Source organism: Eulemur rufifrons, chromosome 8 (assembly GCF_041146395.1).
Source record: "Eulemur rufifrons isolate Redbay chromosome 8, OSU_ERuf_1, whole genome shotgun sequence".
Lineage (NCBI taxonomy): Eukaryota > Metazoa > Chordata > Mammalia > Primates > Lemuridae > Eulemur > Eulemur rufifrons.
In genome coordinates, this window is record NC_090990.1 from 26422358 (window position 1) to 26441517 (window position 19160).

Below are 19160 nucleotides of genomic sequence, written 5' to 3' on the forward strand. Positions count from 1 at the left end.
GATAAAGTCTTTTATTTTTATTCCATTTTATTCACTTTCACAGCTACCTGTATGTGCCAGTGGTTGCTCACCCTTGACTCCAACCTTTTGTAATTATGTTTGTTTGTGCGATTGCTTGATGCCTGCCTGTCTCCCCGACTCACCTCAGAGCTCCATGAGAGCAAGGCCTGTGTCTGTCTGGCTCCCCACTGGAAGCCAAACACGTAGCCCAGAACCCGGCATGCACTTCAGAATGCTACAAGAACTCATTCCATCCACTGCCCTGACTTTGGGCAGGACTATCGCCAACTGCCTCAGAGAGCCATGCACTCCCTTCCCTAGGAGGGCCGCCATAGCCTTCAGTATACAGATTCTGCCTTTCCCTGACTGGAAGTCCTCCCTTATAGCTGACCACAATCCCTCCTGCTGCAAGCTGGCTGGGGCTCTTTGTTCCATCCTTAGGGGTAATTAGAGCAGCACTTCTCAAACTTAGATGTACATGCCAGTCATCTAGAATATTGTTAAAATGCAGATGCTGGCTCCTCAGCTCTGGGATGGGACCCAAGATTCTCACTCCCAACAAGCTGCCCAGTGGCAACATTGCTGCTGGTCCGCAGACCACATTCCGAGTAACGAGGATGTGGAGAACCTGTTTACAGCCCTCAGAGTGGCCCCAACGCTGTCTTCCTGCTGCGCACCCTCTGTGGAGGAGGCTACGAGGGGTCTCTGCAAATTCAGCCCTGTCCCTTCTTGCTCCTGTCCGTACCTCACCAATCCTTGCACCCTGAAAAGGAACGTGGTGCCTGTGGCTACTGCTGTCGTTGATTTTGGTTTTAATTTGAAATAAACCTTTAAGCAGTTTTCAGAGTCAGGTCAGCCCTGGTAAGTACCATGGATGTGTAACAGGACTCTCCAACGATAAAGTCACGCAGCTGGCCGTGCCGAACAGGGTAGGAAGAACACTTCTCCCCCCGGGGCCCCAGCAGTCCTCAAGCTTTGGCATCTGCCACACCCGCAGGTCCAATCCCAGCAGCTCTGCCAGAAGGCTCCACTCCCCAACGTTTGGGCTTGGATGCCGGAAAACATTCTCTCTGACACGTCCGCTGGGAGCTTTGTAAACCAAGCGTGTACTGCTGGGCCCGAGGAATGGAAGTGTCTTCTGGTGGCTTCAGTTGTGTGTGCGCACACGCATCACGTGTGTGCGTGTATGTATGGTTGCATATTTGGACATGGCAGGTGTGTGTGTGTCTGTGTGTGCATGGATGGATCGAGTGTGTGTGCACGTGTTGCCCCTGACGCTCCAATTCAGGAAAGCTTTCATCACACGGAGCAGCGCTGGACTCCTGCATGGGCCTGGAGGCTGGACCACGTCCCTAGGTGGGCCCCACAGACGTGAGTGGCCCCACCGTCCCTTGCTGCTGCTGCTGCTGTTGCTGCCCCTTGCGTCTCCGAGAGCCAGCACCCCCCTCCTTGCTCTCCTTCCTGGCCAGGTTCCTGTTGGCGTTGTCGCGTCGGCCCTGGCCTCCCTTCCTCCTCTTCTGCCCTGCAACAGCCCGAACAGCAGGAAGAGTCAACCAAGGATGTGCGGGGAGGACCTGGGCCTGGCCAAGGGCCCTGGGAGAGGAATGCAAGGAAGCTGGGGGGGCGAGGCAGGAAGGAGGCCTGGGGATGCTGTCGGTCACCTGGAGGCCTCCTCTGACCAGCAGCCTCTTCAGAGGACTCTGCAGCATGGGCACTGAGAGGGGATCCCAAGGCCTTGCCACCCTCCAACCCTCAGTGCATGCCAGACACCATCCTCTTCCCTGTGGCTTCCTCAGATCTTGGATGCCAGTGGGCCAAGAGTACTGCCCAGGTGTTCCGTGCAGCCCTCAGGAGAGACGGGACAGCCCCCCAGACCCCGGCGCACATTGGCTGCCTCTGGGGCCAGGCAACTAAGCAGCAGCCATCTCACTGCTAACTGCAGGCCGTGTGACCTTGGTGGAACCACTACACCTCTCTGGATCTCAGTGCCCCTTTCCACCCCCACATCTGACCTCTGGGGGCCCCTCTAGCCTGGACGTCCACTGGCTCAGGAGAAATGAAGAAACTGGAGGGATATTGACCACAGAGCTTACAGCCGCCGACACAGAGTTCTGGGGCACCACTCTGCCAGGCCATGGCACCTGGCTGGAACAGCATGGGGGCACGAGTCTCAAGTTGACACTGTCTGGCCTTGCCCTGAGGCCCCCTCCTGAGCAGAGATGACGGGACCTGCGTGGCTGGCGCCTGAGCCCCGACCCCAAGGAAGCAGAGGCTGCAGCTCACCCTCAGGACACGGCACCCTCCGCACTGTGCACTTCCGGGTCTCCTTGGTGTCAGAGCAGGTGGCGCGGTCCCCCCCAGGGGCATGGAGCACCCTGCGTGTCCGCTCCTCAGAGCCCCTCCGGAAACCACAGAGCTTCTTCTTCTTGGAGCAGGGCCCCCATGGGGACCACTCGCTCATTTCACATTGTGCTGCCAGCAAGAGAGGGGGGAGGAGAGAAGGAAGATGTGGCGGGGGCACATCTTCCAGCGCCCAGAGTACCCCAGGGAGCCTCCCCCACCGCCCTCTGCCTGGGCCTCAGGGTGAAGGCAGCTTCAGCCCAGAGGGCAGGAAAGTCCTCAGAGAAACCCCAGAAGGTGGTGGTGGGGTCAGCTCTCCTGGCACAGTGCCCCGGCCACACGCTCCCCGGCCAGACCCCACCCTGCCCCTCCTCCTGGGGTCCCACACCCTCTACCTGTGGTGCCCGCCACAGCTTACCAGGACTGCTGCACTCCATGGTGCCATTGGCAGCCGAGGAGCCCTCAGGACAGGCCGGATAGCAGCGGCCCTTGTGCAAGTACAAGCCCTCCTTACACTTGGTGCAGAAGTTGTGGCTGAAGCAGGCCTCGCAGTGCTCAATCTTGCATTCTGAGGAGAGAACAGATCGGGCTTCTGGCCCAGCCTGGAGTGGACATTTCCCCTCCCCGCCCCAGCCCCAGTGCCCTCCCGTCCACTCCCACCCACACGGAGGGGCTGTGATGACTGCGGAGGGGGTGTGGGAGGGGAGGCAGGAAGGGCAAGGGCAGGCGGGGGGAGGCGCTGAAGTGGGGCCAGCTAGGGACTCTTGTTGCCATCTGCCAACCCAACCTGAACCCGGGCTCAGGCCCTGGAACCCAAGGTTAGGCCCCAGGGAGGAGGAGGGTGAGGCCCTGAGGGCTCGGTGGGGTGGGAGAGGAGTGTTTCAGCATCTCATGGCATCCCGAGGGCCACCCTAGTCAGAGTTGAGCTGAGATCGAATGACCCCCAGAGAGCGGCAATGCTGGGCATCCACCACATCCCAGACCCTGGTTTTCTCCTCCTGCCTGGGGCCGAAGGAATCTGCTCGGAGGAGTGGGAGCAATCCCAGGGCAAATTCCTCTCCCTGTGCGAGGCTAAGTTCCAGGAACCACCTTGGTTGGACTCCTGGGTCCCTCCCTGGTTCCCTCCTACTAGTTCTCTCCTCTGGGGGGATGGGGGGAGGGTGAGCCGCACAGGGCTTGGCTGGAAGCAGGCAGGGTCTTTCACAACCTCTCCCTTCCCGGAGTGTGGGCAGGGCTGACTCCCTCCCAGGCTCTGGCACCTGCAGCCCAGGCTGCCAGTTTCCCAGGAGCCGACACGGCCAGGAGCTCCCAACCCCAAATGCCCTGAGGACCAGGAGGGCAGCTCCAGGGTCCCCTCCATCCTCACAAGCCCCCCACCCTCCTCTGCGCCTCCTGGCCTCTGTGGCTTTATCTCGGTCTCACCCTTGCCCCCTTCCCTCCCTGACTCTCTGATTCCTGGGTTTGGTTGCCAGCAAAATAGGAAGGAAAATAAGAACAATAGCAGCTACCACATATTGAGTGCCAGACCCATGTGCATCTCACAACAACCCCAGAGGGTGAAAACACGGATTCCCATTGTAAAGATGAGGTGTTGAGAGGTTGAGACATGCCCAAGGTCACACAGGGACTGAGGAGCAGAGCTAAGATCAGAACACAGTCTGCTAACCCTGGGCCAGTCATCTCCCCTTTGGGCCTTGATGTTACTAGCTCTAAGAAGGACATCATCACTTTTGTCCTGTCTCCCTCCAAAGGTCGTTGTGAGACTCAACCGATAGGAGATCTGGAAATGCACGCTGAACTGCAAGGTGCTGAACAAATGGGTGGGAGTGTTGGCATTGTTCCCCCAAGAGTGTTCGCTGTGTGTCCCCCGTGTGTGTCACAGCTGCGGCTACAGAGATGGGATGGAGACAGCATGTGCCTTGGAGCACGTGGAACCGTAGCTGGCATGGAAACGCAGAGCCAGAAGACCGGGGGAGAAGAGGTGGGAGAGCGTGCTAACAGGGCGTGCATGTCCCTGCAGTGCGGAGCCAAGAGTGTTTTAAGGAGAAGTGTGATGGGACAGGTTGTGTGTCTCAGAAGCATCTTTCTGGCTGCAGTGCAGCGGGCTGGTTGCAGGGAACCAGATGAGGGCTGGAGGACAGTTGAAAAGGCTATTGCAAGCCAGACGCGGTGGCTCACACCTGTAATCCTAGCACTCGGGGAGGCCGAGGCAGGAGCATTGCTTGAGCTCAGGAGTTGGAGACCAGCCTGAGCAAAAGCGAGACACCGTCTCTACTAAAAATAGAAAAATTGGCCAGGCATCATCGTGCTGTAGTCCCAGCTACTCCAGAGGCTGAGGCAAGAGGATCACTTGAGCCAGGAGTTTGAGGTTGCAGTGAGCTACAATGACGCCACTGCACTCTAACCGGGGCAACAGAGTGAGACTCTGTCCCCCCCAAAAGGCGATTGCAATGGCCCAGGAGAGAGGTGATGGGAACCTGGGTAAGACAGCAGCAGAGGACAGAAAGGAGATGAGTGGGCAGGATCTAGTGACTGGATGGATGAGGTGGCAGCACAAGCGAGGTCTGTGGCTTAGGTGATGGGTTGGGACATGAGACAGTGACCTGCGGGAGTACAGGTAGGTGCAGGTGCGGAGGGAGGAGCTGGGTTTCTGGTATGGACACACTGGGTTGGAAGCGTGGGTGGGAGATGCCTGGCTGGCAGTGGATACTATCGGGAGCCTCCTCCCCTCCCCCCGGCGCCCCCGCAACTCCTCTCATCCACCACCAGTGGCTCAAAGCACCCCCCAGCAGTGCAGCGTCTGGGCCCCCTGCAGCCCTGCCCACAACTCACTTATGCATTTGTTCATGTCGGGGTTGCGGGCGTCGAAGTAGCCAGGCGGGCAGGACGGCAAGCAGACGCCCACCTGGCGGATGTCGTTCCTCTCCAGCAGGATGAACAGCTTGGGCGAGCACTTGAGGCAGCCGTTGACCTCTGAGCAGAGCTCACAGCCTTTGGCGCAGGCCTGGCTCCCCTCGGCACTGACTGCAAGGGTGGAACCAGGGTGAGAAGGCGGCTAGAGAAGAGACCCCATCTTTCCAGGCTCCCGCAAGAACGGAACGTGAGTAGACTGGAGTTTCCTTCCACCGAAGGAATGTGCTTCTCCGAAAGCACGGGCCAGGCTGGCAGCTCTCTGCAAGGCTGCTTTATAAACATCCCCAGTGTCCTCTCTCCAGAGAACTAACACAGACGCCTGGAGTAAAGCGCCCAGGGGTCCCATGTGCCTCCCTAGCCCCAGGCACGACACAAGCTCACCCTCTAGGCTGGCTCCACCATCCCCAGGGAAGCAACTGAAGCTGCACCCTTCCTGGAACTTACCCTTACTCTCCCCAGAACAAGAAAAATTCACCCTCAGGCATGGAAGGAGGTGTTCTTTTGTTTGTTTTTTTTTAATCCCTGAGAAAGTTTTAAGGACAAGAGGGATACAGAGTTAAACTGAGAAAAGGACTATCTGCCCAGCGACAGGAAGACCACTGTTGTATGTCTAGAACAGTGGTCTCAACCAGGGATGATTTTGCTCCTCCCCAGGGGACATTCGGCAATGCCTAGAGACATTTTTGATTGTCCCACCTGGGGAGAGGGGTTGCTACTGGCATTAAGGGGCTAAAGGTCAGGGATGCTGCTAAGTATCCTACAACGCATAGGGCACAGCAAAGAATTATTTGGTCCAAAATGTCAATGGCACTGAGGCTGAGAAACCCTGGCTTGGAACCACCGTTGGAGGCGGCATGATCATCCGTCCCAGCACCGAGCCTCAGACCTTTGATCGCATTCCTTCATTCACTGTTCAGCCAACACTCCGAGCCCCTGCCGTGCACCACGTGCAGTGTGGGCCCCCGGGACAGGGAGGAAATGAGCCGGCCACTCTGCGGAGGAACTCATCTTTCAGCAGAGCAGACAGACCCACAAACAGGTAAAAGCTGACAACCACAAACCACGCCATAGTGGACCCACAAAGGAGTGAAAGGATTCACAAAGGAGGTGCCACTGGGGCTAACTCTTGGGGGATTATTAGAGATTTGTCCTTTAGGAAGTAGAGACAGGGGCTCTCAAGGAACAGCCCCACCGAGGTATAAAACTCCCCAAAAGGGGGAAATGCAGATCACCTGGGGTGGAGGTAAGAATGGGAGGAGAATGAGGGAAAGATAAAGTGTCCCTTCTTTATATTAAATCATGCTAAAGAACTTGAACCTGATCCTGCCAGGTGACATTTCCCAAAGAGTGCTCCTCAGAGCACGATTCCGCACACGTTAATAGGAGGATGTGGAGAAAAGGCTACTGTATCAGGTGAGACCAGGACCCAGTGGCTCAAACAAATCTAAAGAAGATTCTTGACCGTGGGTCCTCTTGCAACCTTTATTACATTCCTGTGTAGAGCGACTCTTTAAGGAGGAACAGAGTGAGTTGCATTTCCCAAACATTTTGGCCACAGAACACTTGTTTTGCAGAGCTTTCCTGGGAACCTTCTCAGAGCTATTTAGACAGCAGGGAGGAGATTTTTAAGCAGGGGTGAGACCCGGTGCAATTTACATGTTGGGAAGATTCCTCTGGCAGCCCAGTGCAGATCAGGGATGGAAGGACTGTTTGGGAGGAAGGTGATCTAGAGAGGTGAGAAAGTCTTAAAACTCTGTTCAGTGGAGATGGAGGGAGACAGATGTGAGAGATGCTCGAGGAATGCCGCCGCCTGGCCATAGTGGCTACGAGGTGCAGAGGAGGGGAGGAGGCTGGGGTGATTCCCAGGTGTTCGGCCTATGGTCTGGGCGAACCATGAGGCCAGACGTGAAAAGAGCCCCATGGGACGAGAAGCACGTGGAGATGGAAGGAGAGGAAGGGAAACAGTTATGAGCCACTGAGGAGGAGTCACGCAGCGAGGAGCTGCGGACACAGGCTGCAGACAGAGCGCCTCGAACACCAGTGTAGAGATGGCAGGAGACGGCGCAGCACAGCGGACCCAGAGCTCAGGGTTCGGAGTCAGGGGGACCTTGAACCAATTTCCCAGTCTGGGAGCCTGGGAAAAACACCGAATCCTGTGCGCCTCCCCTTCCACCCCTGTGAAAGGAAGATAAAGATGTTCACTCTGGAGGGCTGCTGGGGGAGGGGGGAGTGTGTGCTCCAGGAATGACTCCTGCTTTCAGAACAGGAGAACATGTAAGAGTTAGGAGGGTGAGAAGTAACAGGCAGGATGGCGATAACAAACACAGCAATCATCACGACGACACAGTAATGACCACAACGGTGGCAGTGTATTATTAACCATAAAGCAGGCCTGGGGGATGGCTCACGCCTGCAATCCTAGCACTCTGGGAGGCCAGGGCGGGAGGATCGCTCGAGCTCAGGAGTTCGAGACCAGCCTGAGCAAGAGCGAGACCCCATCTCTACTAAAAACAGAAAAAATTAGCTGGGTAACTAAAAATAGAAACAAAAAAATGAGTTGGGCATGATGGCAAGTGCCTGGAGTCCCAGCTACTTGGGAGGCTGAGGCAGGATGCTGTGAGCTAGGCTGACGCCATGGCACTCTAGCCCAGGTGACAGAGGGAGACTCTGTCTCAAAAAGAAAAAACAAACTGTCAAGCACTTATTCTGTGGCAGGCTCTGTTCTCAGTGTTTGATGAGTACAACTCATGCAAATCTTACAACAACCCACAAGGTAGGAACTATTGTTATTGTTATTTTTAATTTTTTTATTGTCCTCATTTTTATAGATGGCGGAAAGAGAGGTTAAATGACTTGAACAAAATGTCTCAGCCAGTATGTGTTTCAGGCAGAGGGAGCAAAGTGTAAGAAAACTAGGGGAGAATGATACGAGGTTGCATGGAAACTGAAAATATGGTTAGACTCATTTTTTTTAAGTATGGAATTTATGGCCAGGTGCAGTGGCAGACATCTGTAATCCCAGCACTTTGGGAGGCTGAGGCAAGAGGATCGCTTGAGGCCAGAAGTTCAAGGCCAGCCTGGGCAACATAGTGAGATCCCCGTTTCTAAAAAAATTAAAAAATTAACCAGACATGGTGGTGCATGCCTGTAGTCCCAGCTACTTGGGAGGCTGAGGCAGGAGGATTGCTTGAGCCCAGGAGTTTAAGGTTGCTATGAACTATGATGATGCCACGGCACTCTAGTCTGAGCAACAGAGCGAGACTGTCTCAAAAAAAAAAGAAAAAAGGAATTTGTACAGAGTCAATGTTGCTATTACTCAATCAATTTAAAAATTACTACTGTTCTTGTTGGTATAGTCATCGTATGAGCAAAAGTACTTCAAATGCTGTGTTGGAGCTTATAAGGGAGTCCTTGGCGTTATTTTTCTTCTACTTTGGGCTTTTATTTCGCTGTATCACAAATTACTAAATCATTGTAGATTTTAGGTACCATTTCCACTTCAAAGATACTGAATCCTCTCTCACTCACTGTTTCTATTTAATTCATTGTTGACATGAATACTCCCTCCTGGTTTGTGCCTTGGTTTCAGTAAGTGAGGTGGCCCGGGTGTGCCATGTGCGGCTCTCTCGATACCTTGCCATACTCCTTTATTCCTTTGCTGTCACCTTTGTTGAGGACAGATTGCAAAAGCCGCCTTCTCAGAATCCCGACGCCCACCCCCAGTTCAACCATCAGCAGAGTCTCTGCGTGCATTTCCCTTCAGCACTATCAGTGACACGGCAGAGAAAGCGTGGCGCACGGGGACCCACGATCAGTGCAGCACGGCTGGAGTGGGGAGCGAGAGATCAGACAGGAGCCTGGGGAGGGAAGCAGGGGCTGGACAAGGAAGGGTCTTCAGCCCGGATGAAGGAGGCCAGACACTATCCTGAAGGCAAAGGGGGATCGCTGGGGGGTTTACAGTAGGAGGCGTGGTCAGGATCGCATTCTAGAAAGATCACTCATAGAGTGGAGAATGGTTTGTGGGAGAGCAGAAGTGCAGGCAGATGACTCCCATGATACGAGTCCAGGTCAGGAGAGCTCAGGCTGAGCTAAGAGGAGGGAAGGAGCAGATAGGTGCGACAGCCAGGCGGCAGGGCCAAAAAGACAAGGGGTGGACTGGACGTAGGGTGGCAGATGGGGCCAAGCACAAGTCAAGGTGACTCCAAGAAGTTGGGCTTGTGTAAACAGGGTGGCCGTCGGCCCTTCCCTGACAGATGGACCACAGGAGGAGGAGTGGGCTTGGGTGGGAGAATGATGAGTTGCCAAGTGTTAAACGTGTCAGGCTTGCGGTTCCTGTGGGACATCCAGGGGGAGGTGTGTATTGGGCAGTTGAACACGTGGGTCTGGAACTCAAGAGAAATATTTTGGCTGGAAATATTGAGATATGGAGTCCTGAATGTGAAAACAGCCACCACAGGCCGGTGGGCCCAGGACAGCAAGAAGAGTGGGTCCAGAGGGTGAGAGAAGAATTAGACATTTAAGAGGAGGACAGAAAAAGGCCTTGGCAGGGCACACAGAGGATCATAGTGGAAGACCACACTTGATGGAAGAGGGAGGCGCCAACACGCCAGCTGCTGCTGAGATGCCACATAGGGATCTGGCACCCTACAGGTTGTGGGCGGCGGGGATGGATGGACGCAGAGGGCAGTGTTTGAGGAGTAAAAGGCAGGTGAGGCGGTAGAGGGAGGAAGTAGCGCTGCCCCTTCCAGAAGCTGGCGTGGAGGGAGGAGAGAACCGGGGGCAGTCTGGGCGGGCTGTCATTGCTGGTTAGGCCACGGGACGGGCAGCCCCAGGAAGAGGCTGAGCCCCAGGCAACACCCGCACCCAACAGCTAAGCAGAGGAAGGGGGCCCAGGCAGGAAGCGGAGAAGGACCCTCGGAGAGACTGAGAGGGAGAGGTGACAGGAGCCACATCAAAAGGGAGAGGTCTTCAGGGGCCAGGGCTGGGAGGAGGCTGAGGCTGGAGAGCTCCGAAGCAAACCTACGAGACTCGATGATTAGCGGTCACTGATGGGGTGACCTTGAGAAGGGCAGGTTGGGTGGAAAGGTGGGGACCAGGGCAAACCACAGTGTGCTGAGGGCGAGTGGAAGGGAAGGAGGCGGGGACAAAGCAAGGAGAGGGGCAGAGAAGAAAACCAGAGAGCACAGAGAGAGCCCGAGAGGAGACAGTTGGGGTGGGGATGTGATTCCGAGGGTCAGTGGCGGGGGATGTGGGGACACAGCAGGGCCACGGGGCAGAGCTTAGGGGTGAGTTCAGCCTTGGTCAGGGCAGGGACCAGGGGCCAGACTCGGGGACAAGGGACTGGGCAGCTGAGCTCCATGAGGGCTGGGGGCTCAGAGGAGGATGCAGCTCAGGGAGAGGCAGGGGTCAGTTCAGGGAGGAAAGGGAGGTCGATCAGGGGACAGAGACCAAAAGGTTGTCTGAGCTCAGTGAGGCAGTGAGGAGGTGGAGAGCTGGGGGAGGGGGCTCCACAGTAGGAATATGGCCTTGAATGGAGGGTCCGAGGAAGATGGCTCGTGTTTCGGGGGATGCCTAATGAGTCAAAGGGGAAAACCAACACTCATTCATACAGACGCTTGCTGCCCACCTCACAGGTGCCCAGAAGTGCTAGGAGCTGGGCCGCGCAGGAATAGCCACAAAGGCCCACCCAGGGAGGGGGCAAGCAGGGCCACTGACGTGCTGCAGAATGGGCAGAGGAGTGGCAGCGTGCACTCCTGACCCCGCAGCCTAGGGCAAGGGGGTGCCACACAGGAGGAGCAGCCCGTGCAAAGGCTCCAAGGCCCTGACCATCCCAGAGTGGCCACCAAATGGGAAGCAGGGCTTCAGGTACTCTAATGGGGAGGAAAGGCTGTGGAAGGGCGTGGTCGGACGGGGGTGTGAGGACTTGGATGCAAGAAGCTTCCCCCCGCCCCCCGCTTGCCTGTCGTAAGAGGTGGCGTTCAGGGGAGGCAGCCTCATAGGGGTGCAAGCCTGGCTGAGGAGGCCGGGTGGGCTTGGTGAGGGCCTGGGGGCTCAGTGGGGAGGGAGCCTCCTTCCCAACTTCACACACACACACACACACACACACAGCTCTGCCCTTCCCACCCAGCCACCCCACTCCCTTGGCTTCAGAGCACACTGCTTCCCAGCCTGCTTCACTGATCCGGCACGTCTACGCCCTCCTAGTCCCCCTGCTCCCAGCCTCCTCCAGCCCTGGGCAAGGAGAGGACTTGTTCCAGGCGGCCCCGCCCCTGCCGCTCCCTGAAGGATGGCTCTGCCTCACAGCCCCTCTCAGGGGCTTCACTTCTTCCATTTTCCACCTTCCTCGTCTCCAGGGATCTTTTGTAAACCAAAAATCTGATGTTTTCGCAGCCCTCCCTAAACTCTAGCACTGGCTGTCCATCACCTCCATTGTTAAGACCCCGCTCTCTGCCTGGCCTAAAAAGCTTTCACGGGCTGATCCCACCAGCCTCATCTCTCAACACTGCCTTTAAGCAATATTGAACTATTTTTGTTTTTCTGGACACATCACACTATCTCACACTTCTGTGCCTTTGCTTAAGTTGGTCCTTCTGGCTGGAAGACTTTCTGCCTCCTCCTGAGGCTGACTGACTCCTTCAAGCCTCAGAATTAAAGTCACTTCCTCCAGGAAGTCTTCCCTGATCTCGCTTCCCTGCAAAGTTTGAATGGAGCATTTCTCTGTGTTCCCCTGCCCCAAGTACTTGAATCTATCATGGTAAACATCACCTTATATTGTCATCATCTGCTAACATGTCTTTTTCTCCCTCTAGAAAGAGCTGTGGAGGGCAGAGCCTGTCGTTTCTGAATGGGAGCCTAGTGAAGGGGTAAGTCTCCACGAGGGGACAGGGCTCCCTGGGATGTCGGGTTGAGGGTATAGTGAGAGAGACAAGGGGCTCTAGAAGGGGCTGGTGTGTGGATAGATCTCAGTGAGCATCATTCACTAAAGTGTAAGGATTGGGGCTGCACAGAAATGGGGGGCCCAGGGTAGGCTGGGTTAGGGTCAAGGTGGGTGGAGAGACTTGCCATGACCCAGAGGACTGAGGACCTTGGTTTGGGGTGGACTCGAGCCTTGGCGGAACTAGATTCAGTAAGACAGACCTGCGTTCAGTTGGCGGGGCTCGGCGGACAGGGAGTGGGGCCTCAGTTAGGAGACTGAGGAAGGGGCAGGCAAGAGCCTTCTGGGCCACACGTTGTCCCAGGAGCTGTCTATCCCTGTGGCCTCCTGGTACCCAGGGCCATCCGCTGCACATTCAACAAGCCCTGGGCATGTCCTCCGGGGAAGATCCAGGGTTCTTCAGACCTTCACTTTTTCTGCCCTGGGCCAAGCAGCCTTTTACCTAGGTTGCTTGCCTCCCGCCACCTCCTGCCACCTCCTCCCAGCCTGCACTGCAGCTGGAGCATGTGTGCCCCTGATTACAGCCTCCCAGTGGCCCCTCATCACCCAGAGCTCAAGGCAGGCCAAGTCCACACTGCTCAGCCTGGCCAGTACCAAGAGTGTGATGAACTGACCTCTACCAAGACCCTTCCCTCGGCCCCAGACAGCTTTTGTGGCTCTATCCTAATGCGTATTGGGCTTTTTGTTTTAGCAGCAGAACCCTTCTTTTCAATAGAAAGGATCCCCAATGTATGAAACAGATGCAAGCGCAGCTTCTCCAGTTAAAATCCTAGGGCCCCCCAGAACCCCACGGGCAAATCATTTCCCCAGCTACTCCTAGCTGCACCCCACTTCGTAATCAAATACTCCATGCCTCCTCCCAGCTCCCTTGGGCTCCCCCAGCCCCCAGGGTTGCCTCCTGCCGAAGCATTCGTGACATCAGTTGAAATGGTCTCGCCCCCCACCGGCTTGCAGGCGCCTCAGGATTCAATTCTGCAATCCAGGGCCAGCCTCTGTAGGTTCTAGTGAACATTTGCTGAACCACCCAAGGAAGGAGCAGGACCGTGAGGGAAGAGGGACTCAGGGTGGTCAGCGTGGCGGGGGGGGGGGGGGGGGGTAGAAGCTCCAGATGGAGGGAGAGCTACTAAGAAGGGGCAAAACGGGATCAGGATCACAGCTCTGGAGGAGTCAGGGCTCAGTGAAGGAATGAGGGCTTCAAGGAGGGCCAGGACTCAGAGAGGAGAAGGGGCTCAGGGAGGGGAGTGCTCCATGCGAGCAATGGATGGGGATGAGGCTCAATGAGGTACAGGGACCCCAGATGGGAAAGGCACCCAGAGGGGTGAGAGCTCATGAGAAGACAGGGGCTTGGTGAGTGAGGAGGGGCTCAGGGAGTGGAGAAGGAGGAGGGGGATGAAGGGAAGGGGGAGGAGGGGGAGAAGAGGACAGAGGAGGAGAGGAAGAGGAGACGGGACAAGGAGGAGGAGGGGAGGAGGAAGGGAGGAGGAGGAGAGGGAGAGGAGAGGGAAAGGAGGATAGGGAGGAGCAGGGGGAAGAAGGGGAGGAGGGGAGGGGGATGGGGAGGGGAAGAAGGTGGAAGAGAAGGGGAGGAGAAGGGCAGAAGGGGGAAGAGGGTGAGGGGGACGGAGAGGAGGAGGGGGAGGAGGGGAGGAGGGAGCAGCCTTGCCAGGGACTTCCCAACTCAAAGCTAAAGAGAGGTTCTTTGCTCAGCTTCTCCCCCATCCATGTAGGGAGAATATCATCCAGACTCTGAGACTAGACATTTCTGGGTTCAAAACTGGAGTACTGCTCAGGGTCAGAGTTATATTGGGTGGCTTCTGGCGGCTCTAGTGACCTGCAGTCGAGGGATGTCAGACAGAGTCAACAGCCCTGAGGCTGAGGTGCACAGCACACCTACCTGTGCCCTGAGTCTGCCCTGTGCCCACCCTGTGCCCTCCCACACTGACAGAGCCCCGAGCGGCCACACACAGGTGTCTTGGTCCTCCTCCTTCCCTCCCCTGCGCCCCCACAGATCCGGGGCAAAATGGTCCACACTTTGTTCATATAACAATGGCTTGCATCCTGAAGTCTACACGGAGCTTGATGTTTTACAGAGCTTATTAAAAATATATATCTATTACCTGATGTCAGCCTTACTATATCCCTATACAATCACATTTCGGCTTTGTGATTGTGGTTATTATAGTTATCAGGTGACAAGCATTGCCTAACAACATACACTCTCATCCCTCTCTGAGCCTCCGTCCATCCTGGACCCTCGCCGCGCCCCACCCTGACTCTCACGGTCAAGGATGTCTGTTACTCACATCGCTTGGTGGTAAAAACTGGCTCACATGCTGCCACGGCTGTGAGACGTGGCTGTCTGAAAATGGGCACACCAAACCACCACATTAGATTGGCCACTGCTAAGACCAAGCCCTTTCTGATGCCCAGTTCAGTACTTTTTTTTTTTTTTTTTAAGTACAAGAGACTTGAACTCAGGTCTGTGACCCCTGGTTTAAGTGGGAGTGTGGCTCTGCCTGTGTGAGCGTCAGCGTAGCCACTCATGCATGTCGCCTGAGTGTGAATGGTTCCTCTCTCTCTCTCATTTCGGAAATAGAGGAGACTGATTATAAACCGCTAAACTGCATCTGGCCCATGGAGTCCAAAATACTGGCCACAACAGATGAGAGGGAGGCAAATCATGGCCTTGCTGCTGATTAAACCTAACCGTCTCTAATTGTTTGTTAAGCCAGGGATTTTCAGCTTCACCAATTCTCTGAGCTGCTCTCCCCAGGCTAAGTTCTGGCCTTGGCCGCTCCCGTGGAGACCCAACAAAACTCCACGGCCTTTCAGCCTTCACTGGTGGGCCTCGGTCCTACGGGAAACGTGAAGACTCCAGGGAGACTCCCTGCCTGTGGGCGTGGCATCTCTTTGGAGGGGACATAGAAAGAGAGAGGACCTTGGGGCTCTAGGGCCCCTACCTTCTCCCTAGCATGGGTCCCTCACACGCTGTGGCTGCTCACACGACATACGGGCCCCCATCACGGGAGACAGAAAGCGGAGGCTAAGAAGCGCCTAGCCAGGGGGTGGGCACAGGGTACTCTCACCCTCTATCGAACTCTGTTTTCAAGAAAACTGGGCCCATAGGCATTAGGAGACCTGAGTTCCAACACTGACTGTGTGTGTCCCGAGGCCTGTTTCTTCCCCTTTCTTGGCATCTGTGCAATGATAGAATTTAGCTTTTCTTCTAAAGCTCTGAGAACCCTTTCTTCCAATGACATCTTATGTGGAAGCTCATTACTGAAAGTGGGGAAAAGTGAAGCTGCTCTGGTGTGACGGGTGATAGGCCCAGACCCCTGCCCGCCCGCCTGCCCCGATCCCAGCTGCAGCTCCCTGATCCCACAGTCTCACCACCCTCCCTACTTCCCTGTTCCTGCCCCAGGATCCAGGTAGGGGAAGCCCTGTTGCCCACTGCCAAATTGTGCAGAGTTCCCGGCCCAAAGGGCTGGAGGGCTGCACTCCAGCCACCACTGAAAGAAAGGATCCCTGAACTCCTCCAGCGGTGAGAGCCCAGCACGCTGGGGCGGGGGCCAGGGAAGCATCTCCATGGATACCGCACAAAGCTGGTGTTATGTCAAAGGGCATAATCCACAACCTGGGTCCTCACAAGAGAGGGGTTAATCTAGAAAGCAGAGTGTACAAAGGGGAAAATAGACAAAGTGAGTAATCTACAGAGTGGGTAATCTCAACAAATTAATCCACCAACTGGGTGATGCACAAACAGGATCATCTACTGAGTAATCTACAAAGCTGCAATAGACAGAGTGGAAATCTGCAAGGGTCATCACGGAATAAAACTCCCGAAGGCCCCCTAGTCCCGGTGGCCCCCTCCCACTCCCAAGGCCAGCGGCGGCCCCGCCCGCTCCATTACTTACTCCGCCTCTGCCTCTTCCCCTTGATACCACGGCTGCCGATGGCCAGGTGCATCCAGCTCAGAACCAGGGCCACCACACACAGCCCAAGCCGCATAGTCACTCGCCAGCTCCAGGCCCCTGGGAGGAGGGGTGGTCTCTGGGAGGGTGGATGGCACAGGGCTCTTGCTAACGCCTGCGGGGCTGGGTCAGCAGCAGGAGGCCCAGGCCTGGGCCATAGCCCAAATCCACCATAATCTCAGCTGGGGACAGAGAGGGCATGGGGAGCCCAGTTCTCCATCGGCTCAAAGGGAGGTCCTCAGAGAGAGCCTTCCTCCAAGGCACCCCGGAGTATCACATGGGAGATCTCTTTGCCACGTCAGTGGAGACTACTCCAAAAACCAACCTGTTGGGGAGGAGAGAGAAGGGTTAGTTCTGTGGTACCATGGGCCCCCCCACCTATGTCTCCTACCTTCCCATGCGGTCCCCTACCCAGAAGACTGTGAGAACTCAGAATGTTCAAGTTACCCACCTAGCTCCCTTCTCGAAGGAATCTGCTCCTTTTCCAATCTTGCAGAATTCCCTGACCTGGGACTAGACCCAGCTACCTGAGTAGCCAGAATATGGTGGGCACTCAACCAGGCTTGTGGATCACTGATGATTTCTCAATAATGGGAGCCAGCTGGCCCCACCCCTGCCTAATATTATCCAGCTCTCACTGGAAGTCCTTCTTTAAGTCTGTCCTACAGACCTCATGCTGTAGTAACATCATGTCTCTTGAAGAGGAGCTCTCTCTCTCTCTGTCCTTCCATGAGTGACCCTATCAGCCTTCTCTTCCCAGTGCTGAGCCACCCATGTGCCTTTCACCTGTCCTAGAGCTGAAGCAGTGGCCCCTAACAAACTGGCAGACTCTGCGTGGCCCTCTGGGCTTGGCGGGAGAAAAGGAAGTAAGGCTTCCCCCGGCCACAGAAACTCTGACACAGCAGGCCCGGCGGGCCTGGCCTTTGTGAGAGGATAAAAGAGGTAGCAATGCCCGCCCTGGCCAGAGACACAGAGAATGGGGCTAATCCCCCAGCCCAGCGAGAGCCAGGTCTCTGGACCCGAGGGCCGGCTGGGGTGATGGGGGCAGGGGAGCTGGTCCCTCCCCTGATGTGTCTGGGAAGTTGGACATCTGAGCCCAACCTGGGAGTGAGAATGAAAACTCTGCTTCCCACTCAGGGATCACACACTCACACTGTGACACTCTGTGACACTCCCAGTATACTTTCACAGCAGAGGCCTGCCACACTTCCCCGCACACCCACCCACGCTGCACAGGGACTCCAGACAGCAGTGAGTGCTCGGGTCTGAGCACAGGAAGCTCTGCAGGGCATCGCCTTCCCATCCTCTGGTGAGATGCCTTTGGACAGGTCATTTAGCCTCTTTGAACCTCGGTTTCCTCATCTATAAAATGGGGATAAGCATGACTACTTCACAGGCTCACTCTGAGAGTCAGCTGACTTTGGGCTTACCAGTGAGAAATCTGAGAAGCTGGAGTGGAGGCGCCCCCGCCCCGCACCCCCGTCCCAGCCCTTTCCCCTCTAGGCTCCTCAGTGCCAGTCCACTCCCTCGCCTGTCAGGGAGGCCCCAGCAGAGCCCACCTGCACGGGAGATAAATCATTATCCCCTAAGGGAGTTTGGTACCCCTCTCCTTGGCCTCTCCCACTGGCTTTGAAGGCCAGACACACTCAAGTGGTTAAGCTGCCTGTGAGAAGTGTTTACATGAGGCTGATGGATCCCACCTGGTGCTGTGGCCGGAGCCAGCGGAGATGCCCCCAGCCACCCCCAAATGCCCGTCAGCTGCCAATCCCTCCACACCCCTCTGGTACTCCCTGCGTGACCTGCCAAAGCCTATCTTCCCCAGCCCCCACTACACACTTCCAGCACACGCAGACTGTGGGTGTCCAGCTGCGGTTTATCCAACTGGGGTCTTCGGGCTCAAGTCTATAGTCTCAGAGACTGGCTGCACAACATGATGGTTAAGGGCATAAACTTCTGAGCCAGACTGCCTGGCTTCAAATGTGGGCTCTGCTACTTATTAGCTGTGTTACTTTGGGTTAGTTGTTTGGCTGGTCTAAGCCTGTTTCCTTACCTGCAAGAGAGTGGTTGTTTTTTATAACAAATGAGTTAACACCTCTAGCTGCTTAGGATGGTTCTGGGCATGTGTGATGATTCAATATTTGTTGTATTTTTATGACCAAAGCTTCATTTTGTGTCTACATTCTAATGGTCATTTTAAAAGCAGTATGTTTATTGCAAAGTCAATTAGCAAAGAAGAAAAAAAAAAGAAAAAGCAGTATGAACATTTTCTATGTCATCTAGATACTAACCTTAATACCGAGCACTTCATACAAATTCCACGTTTGCATTTATTTTTACGTTTGATTGCCTTGGCACCAAAGCAACCACTCAAAGTGATAGGATTTACCTTTAATAGCAGCATTTCTCAAACTGAGGTCTGGGGACCCCCAGTGGATCTGTTCCATGAGTCCTTATGTTTGACAGACACTGGAGAAGACTACATTAGACAAACTTGGTGTTAACCCTGGGTCTATGAGACTTTGGTCTTGCTGTGTGATCAGTATCCCTGGGGTTCTTGGGGCAGAAAAGGTCGTCTATGCATCTCTGCACTCTTTGTGCCTGCCCGGCACGGTGCCTGGCACATCAGTGTTGGTGCTCAACAGATGTTAGCTCCCTCTGTCTCCCTCCCCTGACTCCCCTTGCACGTTCCCCCTCAATCCTCCCAGGTCCCAGCTCTCAGCCCGACCCTTGACACACTCACCCCGTTCTTGCCAGCGAAGATCTTCGGGCCCACTCCCACCTGGATCACCGGGGAACCACCGTCTCAGCCAGGAAGTTGTGAGGAGGATCCAGGTGCGAATTTCACCGGAGCAAAGGATGCTGGTGGTCTCCCTCACCTCTGGGATGGGAAGAGTTTCAAGCACTTTTTGAAAAAAATACATATAGAACCAACCCTGCGAAGGACCTAAGAGCTCATCTGTCCCAGGGATATAAGAAACAGATATGATCGAAGCTGGATGTGG

The 19160-nt window shown here is 55.5% G+C and overlaps 1 protein-coding gene across 1 annotated transcript; it reads right to left on the bottom strand.

The window, feature by feature from the left end:
* Nucleotides 1-1352: 1352 nt before the first annotated feature.
* Nucleotides 1353-16195, bottom strand: RSPO1 (R-spondin 1). The gene is made up of 5 exons (XM_069477700.1): nucleotides 16102-16195; nucleotides 5173-5364; nucleotides 2759-2908; nucleotides 2284-2472; nucleotides 1353-1522 (listed from the first exon to the last, which is right to left on the bottom strand). The coding sequence occupies exons 1-5, from the start codon at nucleotides 16193-16195 to the stop codon at nucleotides 1353-1355; spliced, it is 795 nt and encodes a 264-aa protein (XP_069333801.1).
* Nucleotides 16196-19160: the final 2965 nt, after the last annotated feature.

Bases quoted from the DNA above. Each gene is read 5' to 3' on its own strand.
- RSPO1 (XM_069477700.1), bottom strand. From the start codon at position 16,195: ATGCGGCTTGGGCTGTGTGTGGTGGCCCTGGTTCTGAGCTGGATGCAC. The intron at 5,365-16,101 runs GTAAGTAATGGA...CCACCCTTGCAG, and splicing joins GGGGAAGAGGCAGAGGCGGA to TCAGTGCCGAGGGGAGCCAG. The intron at 2,909-5,172 runs GTGAGTTGTGGG...TTCTCTCCTCAG, and splicing joins CGACATGAACAAATGCATAA to AATGCAAGATTGAGCACTGC.